The sequence below is a fragment of the Eucyclogobius newberryi genome, unplaced genomic scaffold (assembly GCF_026437365.1).
Source record: "Eucyclogobius newberryi isolate DKJ021-1_F unplaced genomic scaffold, fEucNew1.0.hap1 SCAF_2, whole genome shotgun sequence".
Lineage (NCBI taxonomy): Eukaryota > Metazoa > Chordata > Actinopteri > Gobiiformes > Gobiidae > Eucyclogobius > Eucyclogobius newberryi.
Genome location: NW_027315834.1, coordinates 52,300,482 through 52,323,445, shown reverse-complemented (window position 1 = coordinate 52,323,445; position 22,964 = coordinate 52,300,482). Strand labels below are relative to the sequence as shown.

The window sequence follows — 22,964 nt, the reverse complement described above, 5'->3', positions numbered from 1 at the left end:
GGGCGAGCCCATGGCACAGCCATGAATCTGTCTGTAAAATTGTCCCCGGTATTGAAAGTAAGTGGTGTTCAGACAGATGTCCAACAGTTTACATATGTGTTCAGGTGTCAGTTTTTGTCCTTTCCTGTAGGGTGGTGTCTTCCTGCAGTCTGATCCTCACTGCTGCTACTGCATCAGAGGTCAGAGGTCAGATGCAGGTGAACAGGGACACAACATCATATGAAACCATGAGGTCATCTGGGTCCAGTTGGAGATGTTTCACTTTATCCACAAAGTTGTGCGTGTTTTCCACATGATGTACCGAATTCCCCACAAGTGGAGCCAATATAGTTGTTAAATGCTTGGCCACATGGTAGGTGATGGAATCTGTGCTGCACACTATGGGTCTGAGTGGAACCTCCTTTTTGTGTATTTTTGGAAGGCCATAAATGCAAGGCATGGCTTCACCAGGATACAGTCTGTAATACAGAGGCCGGTCTAACTGTAAACTGTTGGACATCTGTCTGAACACCACTTACTTTCAATACCGGGGACAATTTTACAGACAGATTCATGGCTGTGCCATGGGCTCGCCCGTCTCTCCCATAGTGGCCAACCTGTACATGGAGCACTTTGAGAAGAAGGCACTGGCCTCATTCTCAGGCATAGCCCCAAAACTGTGGCTTCGCTATGTCGATGATACGTTTGTAACAATCAAGAAACAAGAGCTGGAAACCTTCTCTGAGCACATGAATGCTGTGGACCCACATATCAGGTTTACAAGAGAAGACGCTAAGGAGAATCGCTTGGCCTTTCTTGATTGTTCCACGATTAGAGGAGAGGACGGGAAACTCCAAATAGAAGTATATAGGAAACCTACACACACGGACCAGTATCTGCTCTTTGGCTCCAACCACCCACTACAGCACAAGCTGGGTGTGATCAGAACCTTACAACACAGAGCTCAAGGTGTGCCCACCAGCTCAGAGGGCAAGAAGAAAGAGGAAAAACATGTCCGAAATGCCCTCTCAGCCTGTGGTTACCCCGCTTGGGCTCTCAACAGAGTGAAGAGAACCAAGAAGCAGGACAAAAGGGAAACTGAACAGAGAAGGAAGGTGTTTCTATCCCTTATGTCTCTGGCCTGTCGGAAAAACTGCAGAGAATTTTTAGACAACACGAAGTCCCTGTTTATTTTAAACCAGGAAACACTTTAAGACAAAAACTGGTTCACCCTAAGGACAAGTTGCCGACTCAAAAACAGAGCAATGTAGTTTATTCGATCCAATGCAGTGAAGAAAGCTGTAAAGAACGTTACATAGGTGAGACGAAACAGCCTCTACACAAGAGGCTCTATCAGCACAGAAGAAATACAAGTTCAGGACCTCAGAGCGCCGTGCATCTCCATCTTGAAGCCTCTAATCACTCGTTTGAAGACGGTGAGGTGAAGGTTTTAAGCAGGAGAAAAGGTGGTTTGAAAGAGGAGTTAAGGAAGCTATTTTTGTTAAAAAAGAAAGACCTTCTTTAAACAGAAATGGAGGGCTAAGATTCAATCTTCCTGGTATCTATAATGGTATACTGAACCCCTGGAAAGGTAGAGGACCAGGACCAGGACATTTAGATGCTAATCAGGTACTCAGGGTGGTTGAGCCAGGGTCTCACAAAGACAAAGAGGATTCTAATAGACCATTAAGATTCTGAATAGGCTCGGTAGATACAAGGGGGAGTTTCTGTTGAAACAAACAACTCTTTCTACTTCAGGAAGGCTCCTCCCAATGGGCGGGTCTTACCACAGAACAGTATTAATATCGGAGTTCTCGACCTAAATTCTGTTATTGACAATGACTCTTGGATGAGAGTCGAAACGTCTATTTTTTCTAACTGAGTCCAGATGAAACAACTGAAGCTTTTTCTACTATGGAACACGCCTGGACGAATGAGGGATTACACCGACAACACCAACAACACTAACAACAACACCACCAACAACACCACCAACACCAACAACACCACCAACAACAACACTAACACCAACACCAACACCAACACCAACACCAACACCAACACCAACACCAACACCAACACCAACACCAACACCAACACCAACACCAACACCAACACCACCACCACCACCACCACCACCAATATGATTAAAGCACCCTTTGGTGCTCATACACTGTTACAGCGCCCTCTGCTGCTCACACTGTACTGACCTAGTCCTGTTTTTCAGGACAGTGGTTGTGTACAATCCTCTCGAACATCGGCGCACAACTGTTGTGACAGTTACCGTTGATACGACAGATGTCACTGTCTTAGAAGCTGAGACATATCGAACAATCGTAGCTCAGATCTCCGCCGTCTGGGAGGAAACAACAAAAGCCTCCAGCAGCACCTTCCAGGTAAGAAATGTAGACCTGGTTTAGAGCGTTGCCGGGACTTATATTCATATTAAAAATCAAAACAACTCGGGGCCCTGTGTAAAAATAGCTCCCCCTAGTGCTATCTCTGTAGTCACTTCACACAGATGGGAAAACAAAATGCGAGTCAGGCTGCCCAATCTGAGGCATCCATCCATCTTCTTCCGCTTATCCAGGGCCGGGTTGCAAGGGCAGCAGTCTAAGCAGGGACTCCCAGACTTTCTTCTCCCCAGACACTTCACCCAACTCCTCCGGGGGGATCCCGAGGCGTTCCCAGGCCAGCCGAGAGACATAGTCCCTCCAACATGTCCTGGCTTTTCCACGGGGCCTCTTCCCAGTGGGACATGCCCGAAACACCTCTCCAGGGAGTGGATGCTCCAGAACAGATGCATGAGCCACCTCAGCTGGAGGAGCAGCGGCTCTACTCAGAGCTCCCCCCGTGTGACTGAGCTCCTCCCCCTATCTCTAAGGGAGCGCCCAGCAGGAAAATCATTTCGACCGCTTGTATCTGCGATCTTGTCCTTTCGGTCATTACCCAAAGCTCATGACCATAGGTGAGGGCAGAACGTAGATTGACTGTTAAAGTGAGAGCTTTGCCTTTGGACTCAGCTCCTTCTTTACCACAACAGTCCAGAGGCACTGTCCTCGACCGCCACGCCATGTTGTAGGGACGTGTCAGCCAAGACAGTCCTACAACATCCAGAGACTTTAGGTCCTCAGGACGGATCTCATCCACCCCCAGAGCCACTGAGGAGTTTGCCAACAAGCTTGGGTGATGGATGAGTCAGCCTCTGAGTCCTCAGTCTCAGCTTCCTCTTCGGAAGACGTGACTGAGGGATTAAGGAGATCCTCAAAGTATTCCATCCACCGACCGACGACATCCCCAGTCGAGGTCAGCAGGTCTCCACCCGCACCGTAAACGGTGTTGGTGAAGCACTTCCCCCTCCTGAGGCGCCGGATGGTTTGCCAGAATTTCTTTGGAGCCGACCGATAGTCCTCCTCCATGGCTCCTCCCCGAACTCCTCCCAGGCCCCAGGTTTTAGCCTCTGCGACAGCACGAGCTGTGGCCCGCCTGGCCTGCCAATACCTGTCAATGACCTCAGGAGACCTACAAGCCAGAGTGGCCTGGTGGGCCTCCTTCTTCAGTCTGACGACATCCCTTACTTCCGGTGTCCACCCCCGGGTTCGGGGGCCACCACGACAGGCACCGGAGACCTTGTGACCACAGCTCCGAGCAGCCGCATCAACAATGGAGGTGGAGAACATGGTCCACTCGGACTCAATGTCCCCAGCCTCCCCTGGGACATGGGAGAAGCTCTCCCGGAGGTGTGAGTTGAAGACCCTCCTGACAGAGGCTCCACAAGACGTTCCCAACAGACCCTCACAATGCACTTCGGTCTGCCAAGTCTGTCCGGCTTCCTCCTTCACCAGTGGATTCAACTCACCACCAGGTGGTGCTCTACAGCTCCGCCCCTCTCTTCACCCGAGTGTCCAAGACACGCCGCCGGAGGTCAGAGGTCAGATGACACGACAACAAAGTGGATCATTGACCTCCTGTGTCCTGGTGTCATGTGACCTGATGGACCTTGTGCTTGAACATGGTGTTCGTTCTCGACAATCCGTGGCACAGAAGTCCAATAACTGACCGCTCGGGTTCAGATCGGGGCTCCTCCCCTCTCCAGGTGTCACTGTCATTGTCCACGTGGGCGTTGAAGTCCCCCAGTAGAACAACAGAGTCCCCGGTCAGTGCACTGTCCAGTTCCCCTCCCAAGGACTCCAAGAAGGCCGGGTCCTCTGCACTGCTGTTCGGGCCGTAGGCCGACACAACAGTGAGAGACATGTCCCCCACCCGAAGGCGAAGGGACGCGACCCTCTTGTCCACCGGGGTGAACTCCAACACGTGGCGGCTGAGCTGAGGGGCTATAAGCCCACACCAGCCCCGCCCACACCAGCCCCGCCTCTCCCCGCGGGCAACACCAGAGAAGTGGAGCGTCCAGCCCTTCTCGAGGAGATGGTTCCAGAGCCCAAACTGTGCTGGAGGTGAGGCCGACTATATCTAGTCGATATCACTCAACCTCCAGCACAAGCTCAGGCTCCTCCCCCCCAGCGAGGGGACGTTCCATGTCCCCAGAGTTTGCTAATGTGTTTGGAGATCTGGTCGTCGAGGCCCCTGCCGTCGACTGCCGCCCAGATCACTCTGCACCCGCCTCTTATGGATCCTCCTGCAGGCCCCACTTCGCTCTTTCGGGCTGTGCTCGGCCGGGCCCCGTTGGGAAAGACCCGGCCACCAGGCCCTCGCCGCCGAGCACCCGGTGACGCCAATCCGGGCGACGTAACTGGCCTTGTTTATGTTGCCATCATAGGGGGCTTCTGAACTGCTCTTTGTCTGACTCGTCACTTAGGACCTGTGGTTCAATCATGTGATCCTGTGGTTCAATCATGTGATCCTGTGGTTCAAACATGTGATCCTATGGTTCACACATGTGATCCTATGGTTCACACATGTGATCCTGTGGTTCACGCATGTGATCCTGTGGTTCACGCATGTGATCCTGTGGTTCACACATGTGATCCTGTGGTTTAGACATGTGATCCTGTGGTTCATGTGATCCTGTGGTTCACACATGTGATCCTGTGGTTCATGTGATCCTGTGGTTCATGTGATCCTGTGGTTCTAACATGTGATCCTGTGGTTCATGTGATCCTGTGGTTCAAACATGTGATCCTGTGGCTCATGTGATCCTGTGGTTCTAACATGTGATCCTGTGGTTCATGTGATCCTGTGGTTCAAACATTTGATCCTGTGGTTCATGTGATCCTGTTGTTCAAACATGTGATCCTGTGGTTCAAACATGTGATCCTGTGGTTCAAACATGTGATCCTGTGGTTCAAACATGTGATCCTGTGGTTCAATCATATGGTCCTGTGGTTCACACATGTGATCCTGTGGTTCCATCATGTGATCCTGTGGTTCACACATGTGATCCTGTGGTTCAAACATGTGATCTTGTGGTTCATGTGATCCTGTGGTTCATGTGATCTGTGGTTCTAACATATGATCCTTTGGTTCATGTGATCCTGTGGTTCATGTGATCCTGTGGTTCATATGATCCTGTGGTTCACACATGTGATCCTGTGTTCAAGTGATCCTGTGGTTCAAACATGTGATCCTGTGGTTCATGTGATCCTGTGGTTCATGTGATCCTGTGGTTCAAACATGTGATCCTGTGGTTCATGTGATCCTGTGGTTCATGTGATCCTGTTGTTCAAACATGTGATCCTGTGGTTCAAACATGTGATCCTGTGGTTCAAACATGTGATCCTGTGGTTCAAACATGTGATCCTGTGGTTCATGTGATCCTGTGGTTCAAACATGTGATCCTGTGGTTCAATCATGTAATCCTGTGGTTCATGTGATCCTGTGGTTCAAACATGTGATCCTGTGGTCCAAACATGTGATCCTGTGGTTCAAACATGTGATCCTGTGGTTCAAACATGTGATCCTGTGGTTCAAACCTGTGATCCTGTGGTTCATATGATCCTGTGGTTCAAACATGTGATCCTGTGGTTCAAACATGTGATCCTGTGGTTCAGTCATGTGAGCCTGTGGTTCACACATGTGATCCTGTGGTTCAATCATGTGATCCTTTGGTTCAGACATGTGATCCTGTGGTTCAATCATGTGATCCTGTGGTTCAATCATGTGATCCTGTGGTTCATGTGATCCGTGGTTCACACATGTGATCCTGTGGTTCATGTGCTCCTGTGGTTCATGTGATCCTGTGGTTCATGTGATCCTGTGATTCACACATGTGATCCTGTGGTCCATGTGATCCTGTGATTCTAACATGTGATCCTGTGGTTCATGTGATCCTGTGGTTCAAACATGTGATCCTGTGGTTCATGTGATCCTGTGGTTCACACATGTGATCCTTCGGTCCATGTGATCCTGTGGTTCATGTGATCCTGTGGTTCATGTGATCCTGTGGTTCAAACATGTGATCCTGTGGTTCATGTGATCCTGTGGTTCAAACATGTGATCCTGTGGTTCAAACATATGATCCTGTGGTTCAAACATGTGATCCTGTGGTTCATGTGATCCTGTGGTTCTAACATGTGATCCTGTGGTTCAAACATGTGATCCTGTGGTTCATGTGATCCTGTGGTTCTAACATGTGATCCTGTGGTTCACACATGTGATCCTGTGGTTCACACATGTGATCCTGTGGTTCACACATGTGATCCTGTGGTTCACACATGTGATCCTGTTGTTCAAACATGTGATCCTGTGGTTCAAACATGTGATGCTGTGGTTCATGTGATCCTGTGGTTCATGTGATCCTGTGGTTCAAACATGTGATCCTGTGGTTCATGTGATCCTGTGGTTCACACATGTGATCCTGTGGTTCATGTGATCCTGTGGTTCAAACATGTGATCCTGTGGTTCAATCATGTGATCCTGTGGTTCATGTGATCCTGTGGTTCAAACATGTGATCCTGTGGTTCATATGATCCTGTGGTTCATGTGATCCTGTGGTTCAAACATGTGATCCTGTGGTCCATGTGATCCTGTGGTTCTAACATGTGATCCTGTGGTCCATGTGATCCTGTGGTTCTAACATGTGATCCTGTGGTTCTAACATGTGACCCTGTGGTTCAAACATGTGATCCTGTGGTTCAAACATGTGATCCTGTGGTTCAAACATGTGATTCTGGTTCATGTGATCCTGTGGGTCAAACATGTGATCCTGTGGTTCAAACATGTGATCCTGTGGTTCATGTGATCCTGTGGTTCAAACATGTGATCCTGTGGTTCATGTGATCCTGTGGTTCAAACATGTGATCCTGTGGTTCAAACATGTGATCCTGTGGTTCATGTGATCCTGTGGTTCAAACATGTGATCCTGGTTCATGTGATCCTGTGGTTCAAACATGTGATCCTGTGGTTCAAACATGTGATCCTGTGGTTCAAACATGTGATTCTGGTTCATGTGATCCTGTGGGTCAAACATGTGATCCTGTGGTTCAAACATGTGATCCTGTGGTTCATGTGATCCTGTGGTTCAAACATGTGATCCTGTGGTTCATGTGATCCTGTGGTTCAAACATGTGATCCTGTGGTTCAAACATGTGATCCTGTGGTTCAATCATGTGATCCTGTGGTTCAATCATGTGATCCTGTGGTTCATGTGATCCTGTGGTTCATGTGATCCTGTGGTTCACACATGTGATCCTGTGGTTCACACATGTGATCCTGTGGATCATGTGATCCTGTGGTTCATGTGATCCTGTGGTTCACACATGTGATCCTGTGGTCCATGTGATCCTGTGGTACTAACATGTGATCCTGTGGTTCATGTGATCCTGTGGTTCAAACATGTGATCCTGGTTCATGTGATCCTGTGGTTCAAACATGTGATCCTGTGGTTCATGTGATCCTGTGGTTCAAACATGTGATCCTGTGGTTCATGTGATCCTGTGGTTCAAACATGTGATCCTGTGGTTCATGTGATCCTGTGGTTCAAACATGTGATCCTGTGGTTCATGTGATCCTGTGGTTCAAACATGTGATCCTGTGGTTCAAACATATGATCCTGTGGTTCATATGATCCTGTGGTTCAAACATGTGATCCTGTGGTTCATGTGATCCTGTGGTTCTAACATGTGATCCTGTGGTTCAAACATGTGATCCTGTGGTTCAAACATGTGATCCTGTGGTTCTTGTGATCCTGTGATTCTAACATGTGATCCTATGGTTCACACATGTTATCCTGTGGTTCACACATGTGATCCTGTGGTTCACACATGTGATCCTGTGGTTCAAACATGTAATCCTGTGGTTCATGTGATCCTGTGGTTCAAACATGTGATGATGTGGTTCATGTGATCCTGTGGTTCAAACATGTGATCCTGTGGTTCAAACATGTGATCCTGTGGTTCATGTGATCCTGTGGTTCATGTGATCCTGTGGTTCATGTAATCCTGTGGTTCATGTGATCCTGTGGTTCACACATGTGATCCTGTGGTTCATGTGATCCTGTGGTTCACATATGTGATCCTGTGGTTCAAACATGTGATCCTGTGGTTCAATCATGTGATCCTGTGGTTCAAACATGTGATCCTGTGGTTCATATGATCCTGTGGTTCAAACATGTGATCCTGTGGTTCATGTGATCCTGTGGTTCAAACATGTGATCCTGTGGTTCATGTGATCCTGTGGTTCATGTGATCCTGTGGTTCACACATGTGATCCTGTGGTTCATATGATCATGTGGTTCTAACATGTTATCCTGTGGTTCATGTGATCCTGTGGTTCGTACATGTGATTCTGTGGTTCAAACATGTGATCCTGTGGTTCAAACATGTGATCCTGTGGTTCTTGTGATCCTGTGGTTCACACATGTGATCCTGTGGTTCATGTGATCCTGTGGTTCACATATGTGATCCTGTGGTTCAAACATGTGATCATGTGGTTCAAACATGTGATCCAGTGGTTCTGACATGTGATCATGTGGTTCTAACATGTGATCCAGTGGTTCAAACATGTGATCCTGTGGTTCTAACATGTGATCATGTGGTTCTAACATGTGATCCTGTGGTTCAAACATGTGATCCTGTGGTTCTAACATGTGATCCTGTGGTTCTCCAGTGAGATGTACTTATACTTTCCCACTCTTCATCCTCCAGAACAAAGTGACCCTCTCTTTCCCCCTGACCCTTCATGTCATCAGTAGTGACTGTCCAGACTCTTCATACATTTGTTCATTTAGATATTAATCCTTTTGAAAGTTCAGATTTATAAGATTTAATGGCCTCTACTCTGGCAATCTTCAATTCTAAGCTAAAAACAGTTTTGTTTAGCTGTGCATGTGACTGACACGATCTTCTTTGCACTCTTTTCTTTCATGTCTTCAACTGTTTTGTGATTTCTGTCATGTCTGTGTGATTTTACTTAAACTATTTGACAGCCTGAAAAATACACCTTTAAATTTCTGAGGGGAGGGGCCTCCTGCCTGAGGGGAGTGGCCTCCTGCCTGAGGGGAGTGGCCTCCTGCCTGAGGGGAGTGGCCTCCTGCCTGAGGGGAGTGGCCTCCTGCAGAGATGGATGTCTGCAGCCAATCACCTTCTCATCAGAGGGCGCTGTAGTCTCTGTTTGTCCCTGGCTGTGGTTCCAGCGTACCACATGGTGATGGAGGAGGTGATGAGGAGGTGATGGAGGAGGTGATGAGGATTCAATGTGGTAGGTTCTAAACTGCAGTAAATGGTAAATGGTCACATTTATATAGCGCTTTTCTACCGTCAAGGTACTCAAAGCGCTTTACATCAAGGAACCAGTCACCCATTCACACACACATTCACACCCCAGATATACGCAGACACTGGGGGGCAAGTTGGGTTAAGTGTCTTGCCCAAGGACACAACGGCAGTATTCACATGAGGCAGCTGCGATCGCACCGCCAACCTGCGGGCCAGTGGATCTGACCGCTCTGACTGAGCGGGGAGTCGAACCGCCGACCTTTGGATCAGAAGACGAGCACTCTACCACTGAGCTACTGCCGCAGTGCGCCGTATGTCGCATGTCCGCGCTCCACGTGTGTCTTTGCGTTCAGTCGCGTCTAGATTCACTTCCTCATTAGACGCATTTCCATGAATATGAGTCTGATTGTAATAAAACACAGCGTTTTGAAGCTTAAAATACAGATAACACAACATGTCCCCTTGACAGTGTCCACTGACGTCTTCTTTTACAGTGTCAAATGCTTGCGCTTTCTGCTAGTGGCCGTTAACCGGTAAAATCTATAAATTAGACGTTGTAATGACCGCATGGTTCAGAGCGCGGGAAAAATGTAGCGGCTTAAAGTCCGAAAAGTACTGTATTCCACAGTCTGTCGAATTTGTCAATTTTCAAATGAAGTCCGAATGTAAATCAATCATTTTACAAATGTCCTACGTAATGTCAGTCCAGTCCTTGATGGTCATATCATGTTCATGAAGTTAATGTGTTGAGCACAATTTGTACAAAAGGCAATTCAAAGTGCTTCACAACAGGAGAAATGCATTCAATTCACACAGACATGACATAAATCACAAACAGTTTAAGACATGAAAGAGTTATCAAAATGTTCAGATTTGAACATTATCATAAGCGTCTCACATCTTCAGGAAGATGCACATGCACTGTCCCTTTTATAAATAGATCAAATGTTTCTTGTTTTCAGCTCTCGTTTGTGGTGGACCTGCCCCCCCTCTCCCTCTCTGTGTACCATGTGACCAAAGCCCCTACTGGCCCCGCCCTATCTGGCCCCGCCCTATCTGGCCCCGCCGTAAAGTCTGTGTACAGGGTTTTAGGCTCTGGGTTTCAGGCTGTTGGCTTCTCTGTGATCCCGGTCCTGACCGACTCCGATCTGAGCATCAGAAACTCTCACCTGGAAGTGTTTGGCTCCGCCCCCTCAGGACTTATGCAGGTGAGCAGCCCCGCCTCCTTTCACCCTTCAGGAGGAGGCGGGATCTGTCTGAAGGGGGATCTGTGTGGTGTTTCCTCTGATCATTTTGTCCATTTACCCTCTGTATGTCTCTTCCACTCTTGCCCTCTCTCTCCGCATTCTCTCTCACCTGTGCAGAAGCTCCGCCTCCCCTCTGGACAGGTGCAGCAGGTGCAGGTGCAGTTCTTGTGGTACGGCACAAGGAGTGACCGCAGAGACAAGAGCGGAGCTTATCTGTTCCTCCCCGGAGACGAAGGCGCCAAGGTGAGAATCTGCTGCTTTAGTCACTCTGTCTCATTAGTATTCACGTTCACAGCCCTGTGATTGGTCCTTTTGTCTCATTAGTATTCACGTTTACAGCCCTGTGATTGGTCCTTTTGTCTCATTAGTATTCACGTTCACAGCCCTGTGATTGGTCCTTTTGTCTCATTTGTATTCACGTTTACAGCCCTGTGATTGGTCCTTTTGTCTCATTAGTATTCACGTTTACAGCCCTGTGATTGGTCCTTTTGTCTCATTAGTATTCACGTTTACAGCCCTGTGATTGGTCCTTTTGTCTCATTAGTATTCACGTTTACAGCCCTGTGATTGGTCCTTTTGTCTCATTAGTATTCACGTTTACAGCCCTGTGATTGGTCCTTTTGTCTCATTAGTATTCATGTTTACAGCCCTGTGATTGGTCCTTTTGTCTCATTAGTATTCGCGTTCACAGCCCTGTGATTGGTCCTTTTGTCTCATTAGTATTCACGTTCACAGCCCTGTGATTGGTCCTTTTGTCTCATTAATATTCATGTTTGCAGCCGTACGATTGGTTGGAGTCTCCAGTGGTGCGTGTTTCTGTTGGTCCGGTGTTCTCTGACATCACTTCCTGTTTCCGACACGTCACTCACACCGTGCGGCTCTTTCACATTAAAGGTGAGACTTTGAAAACACTTTCATTTGTTTTCACAACTTTTTGACGATTGGAATTGAACCTTCAACATTTAGATCTCTGAAACACTAGATTAGACTTTATTTCAGTCTAGCACACGGCTCCTGGGGGCTAGATCAGACCTGCCAAACCATCACGGCTCCTGGGGGCCAGATCAGACCTGCCAAACCATCACGGCTCCTGGGGGCCAGATCAGACCTGCCAAACCATCACGGCTCCTGGGGGCCAGATCAGACCTGCCAAACCATCACGGCTCCTGGGGGCCAGATCAGACCTGCCAAACCATCACGGCTCCTGGGGGCCAGATCAGACCTGCCAAACCATCACGGCTCCTGGGGGCCAGATCAGACCTGACAAACCATCACGGCTCCTGGGGGCCAGATCAGACCTGACAAACCATCACGGCTTCAGGATAAGTACTAGTTTAAACCTGATTTGGACCTGGTTTAGTTCTGAGTTAGTCTTTGTTCAGACATGTGATCCTGTGATAATGTCGATTATGTCGTTTTGAATCCATTTTTTCATAAAAGTCTAACATAGCAGTAAATATTGGACCATTATAGAAACGACTCTAGTGCCGAGGATATTTTGTTTGACCCCCGTCCCGCTGAAGAGCCCTAGTGTAGAATGTCATACAGAATGTCCCACAGAATGTCCTACAGAATGTCCTACAGAAGGTCCTGCAGAAGGTCCTGCAGAAGGTCCTACAGAATGTCCTACAGAAGGTCCTACAGAATGTCCTACAGAAGGTCCTACAGAAGGTTCTACAGAAGGTCCTACAGAATGTCCTGCAGAAGGTCCTACAGAAGGTCCTACAGAAGGTCTTACAGAATGTCCTGCAGAAGGTCCTGCAGAAGGTCCTACAGAATGTCCTACAGAAGGTCCTACAGAATATCCTACAGAAGGTCCTACAGAATATCCTACAGAAGGTCCTACATAATGTCCTGCAGAAGGTCCTACAGAATGTCCTGCAGAAGGTCCTACAGAAGGTCCTGCAGAATGTCCTGCAGAAGGTCCTACAGAAGGTCCTACAGAATGTCCTACAGAATGTCCTGCAGAAGGTCCTACAGAAGGTCCTACAGAAGGTCCTACAGAAGGTCCTACAGAATGTCCTACAGAATGTCCTGCAGAAGGTCCTACAGAAGGTCCTACAGAAGGTCCTACAGAAGGTCCTACAGAATGTCCTACAGAATGTCCTGCAGAAGGTCCTACAGAATGTCCTACAGAAGGTCCTACAGAATGTCCTACAGAATGTCCTGCAGAAGGTCCTACAGAATGTCCTGCAGAAGGTCCTACAGAAGGTCCTACAGAAGGTCCTACAGAATGTCCTACAGAATGTCCTGCAGAAGGTCCTACAGAAGGTCCTACAGAATGTCCTGCAGAAGGTCCTGCAGAATGTCCCACGGAATGTCCTGCAGAAGGTCCTACAGAAGGTCCTATAGAAGGTCCTGCAGAAGGTCCTGCAGAAGGTCCTGCAGAAGGTCCTACAGAATGTCCTACAGAAGGTCCTACAGAATGTCCTACAGAAGGTCCTACAGAAGGTTCTACAGAAGGTCCTACAGAATGTCCTGCAGAAGGTCCTACAGAAGGTCCTACAGAAGGTCTTACAGAATGTCCTGCAGAAGGTCCTGCAGAAGGTCCTACAGAATGTCCTACAGAAGGTCCTACAGAATATCCTACAGAAGGTCCTACAGAATATCCTACAGAAGGTCCTACATAATGTCCTGCAGAAGGTCCTACAGAATGTCCTGCAGAAGGTCCTACAGAAGGTCCTGCAGAATGTCCTGCAGAAGGTCCTACAGAAGGTCCTACAGAATGTCCTACAGAATGTCCTGCAGAAGGTCCTACAGAAGGTCCTACAGAAGGTCCTACAGAAGGTCCTACAGAATGTCCTACAGAATGTCCTGCAGAAGGTCCTACAGAAGGTCCTACAGAAGGTCCTACAGAAGGTCCTACAGAATGTCCTACAGAATGTCCTGCAGAAGGTCCTACAGAATGTCCTACAGAAGGTCCTACAGAATGTCCTACAGAATGTCCTGCAGAAGGTCCTACAGAATGTCCTGCAGAAGGTCCTACAGAAGGTCCTACAGAAGGTCCTACAGAATGTCCTACAGAATGTCCTGCAGAAGGTCCTACAGAAGGTCCTACAGAATGTCCTGCAGAAGGTCCTGCAGAATGTCCCACGGAATGTCCTGCAGAAGGTCCTACAGAAGGTCCTATAGAAGGTCCTGCAGAAGGTCCTGCAGAAGGTCCTACAGAAGGTCCTGCAGAAGGTCCTGCAGAAGGTCCTACAGAATGTCCTGCAGAAGGTCCTACAGAATGTCCTGCAGAAGGTCCTACAGAATGTCCCACAGAATGTCCTGCAGAAGGTCCTACAGAAGGTCCTACAGAATGTCCTGCAAAAGGTCCTGCAGAAGGTCCTACAGAAGGTCCTTGGAGTCACCTGAACCCTCTGCAGACGGTTCAGGTGACCTCTCACAAGGGCCTGTTCTATTTCATCCCTACTGATGCCAGAGGCGGTGCATAAAGCACTGGAGGTTGAGAATTAATAACAAAAAAGTCACTTTTGACCCCGGTGGCTCACGTGAGTCTATATAGTCACCCGACACCGGGAGCTCAGGCTTGGACTTGTAACAGGCCCCAAGGTTTGGGTTTGCGTCTGCCCGCCCGTTCTGTGGTCCCGGTATGGGACCTGTCCCTGGTGCTGGAGGCGTTGCGATCCCCTTTATTTGAGCCTCTGTCGCAGGTTGACCTTAAATGGCTTTCAATGAAGACTGCATTCCTTCTGGCGAGGGCCTCGGTGAAGCGGGTGAGTGAGCTCTAGGCTTTGTCCGTGGCAGACTCCTGTTTTCGTTGGCCCCCCGACAACTCTGGGGTTTCCCTTTGGCGGAATATAGATTTCGTTCCAAAGGTGATTTTGTCGGAGGGGCACAACCGGCCGCTACAACTGGCATGTTTTGGTGCGGGATCTGCCGCCGAACAGCTGTGTCCTGTCCGTGCGCTTGAGGCATATGTGCGTGCTACAGCATTGATACGCAAATCTGAGAGCCTGTTTGTTTGTTTCGCCGGCCCGCGCAAGGGCCAGGCTCTGTCCAAACAGCGTCTCGCGCGCTGGATTGTTGATGTAATCACGGAAGCCTATGCTCGACAAGGGCGACCGGTGCCTTCCGGGGTGAGGTGCCACTCCACAAGGGGGCTCTCAACTTCGTGGGCCGCTATGAACATGGTGTCTTTGGACGTGATCTGTGCGGCGGCCTCTTGGACATCCCCGAATACCTTTGCAAGATTCTAGAGAGTGAATGTGGTTTCTCCACAACCGCTGGAAGAGGTTCTCCGGCAACACTCTTCTGGTCCCATTGAGCTATGGTTTTGTCTATTCCTCGGGACCCTGCTGGTATTCGTCATCCAGTGCTTTATGCTCCGCCTCTGGCGGTCAGTAGGGATGAAATAGAACGAAAGTTACGACTGTAACTACGGTTCTATGAATCCCGGATGACCGCCAGACCATCCGGTCCCTCGGAATTCTCGTGCTTTGCGAGAAGGTTTCTAGGGACTGAGCTCCCGGTGTCACGTGACTATATAGACTCACGTGAGCCACCCGGGGTCAAAGGTGACTTTTTTGTTATTAATTCTCGACCTGTGTATGCGCAAGGATGATCATCCAGTGCTTTATGCACCGCCTCTGGCGATCATCCGGGTCATCCTTGTTTCCTCTTAATGCCCCGACAATAGCCGTGTTTTACACATGACACAGTTCAGTGTAATGTTTTTTTATTCGCCTTTAAATGTGCTCTTGAGTACCTTTTACTTTACTATTACACTACTACACACTACTTTAATGGCATTTTATGTTCTAGAACAAAAAATACTATTTTTTACAGAAATAAATATTCATTTGTCACAGCCTTGTGAAACACCAGAGTAAATTGGCGTTTAGCTTCATCTATCATCTCTGAGGTGTCGGGACGATTTCTGAGGTGTCAGAACGATCTCTGTGGTGTCGGAACGATCTTTGTGGCGTCGGAACGTTCTTTGAGGCGTCGGAACGATCTCTGTGGTGTCGAAACGATCTCTGAGGCGTCTAGGGTGCTCTAGGTTCTCTAGGTGCTCTAGGCGCTCTAGGTGCTCTAGGCGCTCTAGGTTCTCTAGGTGCTCTAGGTGCTCTTTCAGCTGAAAATGAGTAGTTTTTCGTTACATTGCGCTCTAGGGGAAAAAAAGCTTGAGTTGCGAGAGTTTTGAAGCTCTGACGTTCGGACGATCTCGGGATTGTGCAGAAATGGTCGGAGGTCGGAGATCCTGGTGCAAAATACATTTATTTATTTTTCTTTATTGAGGTTTTGGCCAAAAACTACTTTTTTTTTTTAGAATCTCCGTTTTTGGCGTTGGCGAGCTTATAACTTATAAAACTCTCGCCTAAAGGATTAAATAAAGATGTACACACATTTGCAATTAAATGTACTGACGTTATAGTTAAAGTGACCGGTGTTAGGAAGGACATTACATTAATCATACATTAATCCTGAATGTGTTTTGCTCCAGGGCACGAGGGCAGGTCGTTGCAGATCCAGAACACTGTGGACATCCGCTCAGAATTTAACCGAGAACTTGTGATGCGATTGGTCACTGATATCTCCAACGGCAACAGCTTCTTTTCTGACCTCAATGGCTTCCAGGTCAGTGACTAACAGCTAAAGGCTAACAGCTAAAGGCTAACAGCTAAAGGCTAACAGCTAAAGGCTAACAGCTTAAGGCTAACAGCTAAAGGCTAACAGCTAAAGGCTAACAGCTAAAGGCTAACAGCTAGAGGCTAACAGCTAAAGGGTTTTCCTCTGACCCTTGAGACCACCACTATGTCCAGTTGGTTCCATTACCATTCTGTCTGTATCTGGAAGTCCCAGTGGACCTTGGCTCGTTCTCCACCACCTTTGGAGGTGTTTATCACTTTGTCCTTGGGGTCTCAAGTCCGTACTCTGCACAGATGTTTTTGTACACTATGTCAGCTCCTGGTGATGGAGCTCCATGTACGCTGTCCCTGCAGCATCTGCACCTGCAGTTATGTGTGGGATGGTCTCTGGGCCCTTTGCACAGCCTACACCTTGGGTCTTGTCTCAGGGCCCCCTTTGCACAGCCTACACCTTGGGTCTTGTCTCAGGGCCCTTTGCACAGCCTACACCTTGGGTCTTGTCTCAAGGCCCTTTGCACAGCCTACACCTTGGGTCTTGTCTCAGGGCCCTTTGCACAGCCTACACCTTGGGTCTTGTCTCAAGGCCCTTTGCACAGCCTACACCTTGGGTCTTGTCTCAAGGCCCTTTGCACAGCCTACACCTTGGGTCTTGTCTCAGGGCCCTTTGCACAGCCTACACCTTGGGTCTTGTCTGATGTGGTAGATCAGGGCCTCTGTCCTTCAGACCGGCTCTTTCTAGCCATAGGTAGGATTTCGTGATATCAGCCACTTCAGTTATGTTCCGGTGGTACATCCCATGTAGGGGCGTGTCCTCTCATGTAGGGGCGTGTCCTCTCATGTAGGGGCGTGTCCTCTCATGTAGGGGCGTGTCCTCCCATGTAGGGGCGTGTCCTCCCATGTAGGGGTGTGTCCTCCCATGTTGGGGCGTGTCCTCCCGTGTAGGGGCGTGTCCTCATCATCCTCTGTTCCACATTGTCTGAGACATTCACTGAGCACGTCCTCTGTAGGAGCCTTGTCCTTGATGTACTTATGGATCTTGGACATTTCGTCCTGGATAGTGGCTCTCACACTCACTAGCCCCGCCTCCTTCCTTACGGCTAGTGTACAGTCTCAGGGTGCTAGTGTCCAGTCTCAGGGTGCTAGTGTACAGTCTCAGGGTGGTCAGGAGCTTTCGAGTCTTAACATCTGTGGTCTGTATCTGCAGGGTCTGATCACTGGCAGGGCGTGGCTCAGGGGTCTGATCACTGGCAGGGCGTGGCTCAGGGGTCTGATCACTTGCTGGGTGTGGCTCAGGGGTCTGATCACTGGCAGGGCGTGGCTCAGGGGTCTGATCACTGACAGGGCGTCGCTCAGGGGTCTGATCACTGACAGGGCGTGGCCCAGGGGTCTGATCGCTGGCAGGGCGTGGCTCAGGGGTCTGATCACTGGCAGGGCGTGGCTCAGGGGTCTGATCACTGGCAGGGCGTTGCTCAGGGGTCTGATCACTGACAGGGCGTGGCTCAGGGGTCTGATCACTGGCAGGGCGTGGCTCAGGGGTCTGATCACTGACAGGGCGTTGCTCAGGGGTCTGATCACTGACAGGGCGTGGCTCAGGGGTCTGATCACTGGCAGGGCGTGGCTCAGGGTCTGATTACTGACAGGGCGTGGCTCAGGGGTCTGATCACTGACAGGGCGTGGCTCAGGGGTCAGATCGCTGGCAGGGCGTGGCCCAGGGGTCTGATCACTGGCAGGGCGTGGCTCAGGGGTCTGATCACTGGCAGGGCGTGGCTCAGGGGTCTGATCACTTGCTGGGTGTGGCTCAGGGGTCTGATCACTTGCTGGGTGTGGCTCAGGGGTCTGATCACTGACAGGGCGTGGCTCAGGGGTCTGATCACTGGCAGGGCGTGGCTCAGGGGTCTGATCCCTTACAGGGCGTGGCTCAGGGGTCTGATCTCTAGCAGGGTGTGGCTCAGGGGTCTGATCACTGACAGGGCGTCGCTCAGGGGTCAGATCGTTGGCAGGGCGTGGCCCAGGGGTCTGATCGCTGGCAGGGCGTGGCTCAGGGGTCTGATCACTGGCAGGGCGTGGCTCAGGGGTCTGATCACTGGCAGGGCGTGGCTCAGGGGTCTGATCACTTGCAGGGTGTGGCTCAGGGGTCTGATCACTGGCAGGGCGTGGCTCAGGGGTCTGATCACTGGCAGGGCGTGGCTCAGGGGTCTGATCACTGACAGGGCGTGGCTCAGGGGTCTGATCACTGGCAGGGCGTGGATCAGGGGTCTGATCACTGGCAGGGCGTGGATCAGGGGTCTGATCACTGACAGGGCGTGGCTCAGGGGTCTGATCACTGGCAGGGCGTGGCTCAGGGTCTGATTACTGACGGGGCGTGGCTCAGGGGTCAGATCGCTGGCAGGGCGTGGCCCAGGGGTCTGATCACTGGCAGGGCGTGGCTCAGGGGTCTGATCACTGGCAGGGCGTGGCTCAGGGGTCAGATCGCTGGCAGGGCGTGGCCCAGGGGTCTGATCGCTGGCAGGGGGTGGCTCAGGGGTCTGATCACTGGCAGGGCGTGGCTCAGGGGTCTGATCACTGGCAGGGCGTGGCTCAGGGGTCTGATCACTGACAGGGCGTGGCTCAGGGGTCTGATCACTGGCAGGGCGTGGCTCAGGGTCTGATTACTGACAGGGCGTGGCTCAGGGGTCAGATCGCTGGCAGGGCGTGGCCCAGGGGTCTGATCACTGGCAGGGCGTGGCTCAGGGGTCTGATCACTGGCAGGGCGTGGCTCAGGGGTCAGATCGCTGGCAGGGCGTGGCCCAGGGGTCTGATCGCTGGCAGGGGGTGGCTCAGGGGTCTGATCACTGGCAGGGCGTGGCTCAGGGGTCTGATCACTGGCAGGGCGTGGCTCAGGGGTCTGATCACTGACAGGGCGTGGCTCAGGGGTCTGATCACTGGCAGGGCGTGGCTCAGGGGTCTGATCCCTGACAGGGCGTGGCTCAGGGGTCTGATCTCTAGCAGGGCGTGGCTCAGGGTCTGATCACTGACAGGGTGTGGCTCAGGGGTCTGATCACTGGCAGGGCGTGGCTCAGGGGTCTGATCACTGGCAGGGCGTGGCTCAGGGGTCTGATCACTAGCAAGGCGTGGCTCAGGGGTCTGATCACTGGCAGGGCGTGGCTCAGGGGTCTGATCACTGGCAGGGCGTGGCTCAGGGGTCTGATCACTAGCAAGGCGTGGCTCAGGGGTCTGATCACTGGCAGGGCGTGGCAATTGAGCTGCTTCAGGACTTTCCTCACTCATTTGGCACACTATTTGGCCGTAGCTTCTTTCCTTGTTTCCTCTTCGTTGCCATTTGTCTGTGAGATTCTCAGGTCCTTGTAACTGTCCTCAATGTCCTCTGTCCCCCTCTGTGTGGACCACACTTCTCTCGTCCCAATGACATTTTGATATCTGAGGTGTAGATCCTGGTGGTGTGAATGTCCCGCTCGCTCTTAGCATCCAGCGTGATGTCATCCATGTAGAGGAGGAGACTGATGGTGGAGGGGGTTCAGACCTCTGCAGAACAGCAGTGAGGGGGTTCAGACCTCTGCAGAACAGCAGTGAGGGGGTTCAGACCTCTGCAGAACAGCAGTGAGAGGGTTCAGACCTGTGCAGAACAGCAGACCTCTGCAGAACAGCAGTGAGGGGGTTCAGACCTCTGCAGAACAGCAGTGTGGGGGTTCAGACCTCTGCAGAACAGCAGTGTGGGGGTTCAGACCTCTGCAGAACAGCAGTGTGGGGGTTCAGACCTCTGCAGAACAGCAGTGAGGGGGTTCAGACCTCTGCAGAACAGCAGTGAGGGGGTTCAGACCTCTGCAGAACAGCAGTGAGGGGGTTCAGACCTCTGCAGAACAGCAGTGAGGGGGTTCAGACCTGTGCAGAACAGCAGACCTCTGCAGAACAGCAGTGAGGGGGTTCAGACCTCTGCAGAACAGCAGTGAGGGGGTTCAGACCTCTGCAGAACAGCAGTGAGGGGGTTCAGACCTCTGCAGAACAGCAGTGAGGGGGTTCAGACCTCTGCAGAACAGCAGTGAGGGGGTTCAGACCTCTGCAGAATAGCAGTGAGGAGGTGTCTTGCCGTTGGCCTCAAGGCTGGTTTTCCACAGCCTCATGGAGGCCCCTGTGAGGCCCCTGTGAGGCCCTGTGAGGCTCTTAGAGCCCCATTGATGTTGTACAACTCCAAACATTCAATGATCCAAGTGAGTGGAATTGAGTCATATGCTTCTTGTAATGGATCCAGGCAGTGTCAGGTGTGGCAGGTGTGGCAGGTGTGGCAGGTGCGGCAGGTGTGGCATGTACGGCAGGTGCGACAGGTGTGACCTGTGTAACAGGTGTAACAGGTGTGTCAGGAGCTGATGTTTCAAACTTCTGGTATTTTTGCCGATGTCTTTCTGAGCTGCTCATGTAGTGATCCAGGTGCCGCTTATGTCAGCCGCCATTATGACAGGAGCATGTGCCCGACAGGAGCATGTGCCCGACAGGAGCATGTGCCCGACAGGAGCATGTGCCCGACAGGAGCATGTGCCCGACAGGAGCATGTGCCCGACAGGAGCTTCCACGTTGTGGAGAGACAGGTTATTGGCCGATAGTTGAACAGCATGTATCATGTAAGGGCCCGGTGCATGTATCATGTCTGGGGCCCGGTGCATGTATCATGTCAGGGGCCCGGTGCATGTATCATGTCAGGGCCCGGTGCATGTATCATGTCTGGGGCCCGGTGCATGTATCATGTCAGGGGCCCGGTGCATGTATCATGTAAGGGCCCGGTGCATGTATCATGTCAGGGGCCCAGTGCCTGTATCATGTCAGGGGCCCGGTGCCTGTATCATGTAAGGGCCCGGTGCATGTATCATGTAAGGGCCCGGTGCATGTATCATGTAAGGGCCCGGTGCATGTATCATGTCAGGGGCCCGGTGCCTGTATCATGTCAGGGGCCCGGTGCATGTATCATGTCAGGGGCCCGGTGCATGTATCATGTAAGGGGCCCGGTGCATGTATCATGTCAGGGGCCCGGTGCATGTATCATGTAAGGGCCCGGTGCATGTATAATGTCAGGGGCCCGGTGCATGTATAATGTCAGGGGCCCGGTGCATGTATCATGTAAGGGCCCGGTGCATGTATCATGTCAGGGCCCGGTGCATGTATAATGTCAGGGGCCCGGTGCATGTATCATGTCAGGGCCCGGTGCATGTATCATGTCAGGGGCCCGGTGCATGTATCATGTCAGGGCCCGGTGCATGTATCATGTCAGGGCCCGGTGCATGTATCATGTCGGGGCCCGGTGCATGTATCATGTCGGGGCCCGGTGCATGTATAATGTCAGGGGCCCGGTGCATGTATCATGTCAGGGGCCCGGTGCATGTATCATGTCAGGGCCCGGTGCATGTATCATGTCAGGGCCCGGTGCATGTATCATGTCAGGGGCCCGGTGCATGTATCATGTCAGGGGCCCGGTGCATGTATCATGTCAGGGGCCCGGTGCATGTATCATGTCAGGGGCCCGGTGCATGTATCATGTCAGGGCCCGGTGCATGTATCATGTAAGGGCCCGGTGCATGTATCATGTCAGGGGCCCGGTGCATGTATCATGTAAGGGCCCGGTGCATGTATCATGTCAGGGCCCGGTGCATGTATCATGTAAGGGCCCGGTGCATGTATCATGTCAGGGGCCCGGTGCATGTATCATGTAAGGGCCCGGTGCATGTATCATGTCAGGGCCCGGTGCATGTATCATGTCAGGGCCCGGTGCATGTATCATGTCAGGGGCCCGGTGCATGTATCATGTCGGGGCCCGGTGCATGTATAATGTCAGGGGCCCGGTGCATGTATCATGTCAGGGGCCCGGTGCATGTATCATGTAAGGGCCCGGTGCATGTATCATGTCAGGGCCCGGTGCATGTATCATGTCAGGGGCCCGGTGCATGTATCATGTCGGGGCCCGGTGCATGTATAATGTCAGGGGCCCGGTGCATGTATCATGTCTGGGGCCCGGTGCATGTATCATGTAAGGGCCCGGTGCATGTATCATGTCAGGGGCCCGGTGCATGTATCATGTCAGGGCCCGGTGCATGTATCATGTAAGGGCCCGGTGCATGTATAATGTCAGGGGCCCGGTGCATGTATCATGTCAGGGCCCGGTGCATGTATCATGTCAGGGCCCGGTGCATGTATCATGTCAGGGGCCCGGTGCATGTATAATGTCAGGGGCCCGGTGCATGTATCATGTAAGGGCCCGGTGCATGTATCATGTCGGGGCCCGGTGCATGTATCATGTCAGGGGCCCGGTGCATGTATCATGTCAGGGCCCGGTGCATGTATCATGTCAGGGGCCCGGTGCATGTATCATGTCAGGGCCCGGTGCATGTATCATGTCGGGGCCCGGTGCATGTATCATGTCAGGGGCCCGGTGCATGTATAATGTCAGGGGCCCGGTGCATGTATCATGTCTGGGGCCCGGTGCATGTATC

At 51.3% G+C, this 22,964-nt stretch overlaps 2 protein-coding genes across 2 annotated transcripts in view; one reads left to right on the top strand and one right to left on the bottom strand.

Moving 5' to 3' along the window:
- The window catches only part of LOC140367080 (molybdopterin synthase catalytic subunit), a 135,320-nt gene that overhangs the window by 43,211 nt on the left and 69,145 nt on the right, over window positions 1-22,964 (bottom strand). The window lies entirely within an intron of this gene.
- The window catches only part of man2a1 (mannosidase, alpha, class 2A, member 1), a 68,778-nt gene that overhangs the window by 34,247 nt on the left and 11,567 nt on the right, over window positions 1-22,964 (top strand). Inside the window, exons 16-20 of the mRNA XM_072453394.1 lie at window positions 2,207-2,375; window positions 10,613-10,858; window positions 11,015-11,140; window positions 11,677-11,791; window positions 16,347-16,480. Of these exons, the coding sequence (XP_072309495.1) occupies window positions 2,207-2,375; window positions 10,613-10,858; window positions 11,015-11,140; window positions 11,677-11,791; window positions 16,347-16,480 (790 nt within the window). The remainder of the gene's footprint in view (window positions 1-2,206; window positions 2,376-10,612; window positions 10,859-11,014; window positions 11,141-11,676; window positions 11,792-16,346; window positions 16,481-22,964) is intronic.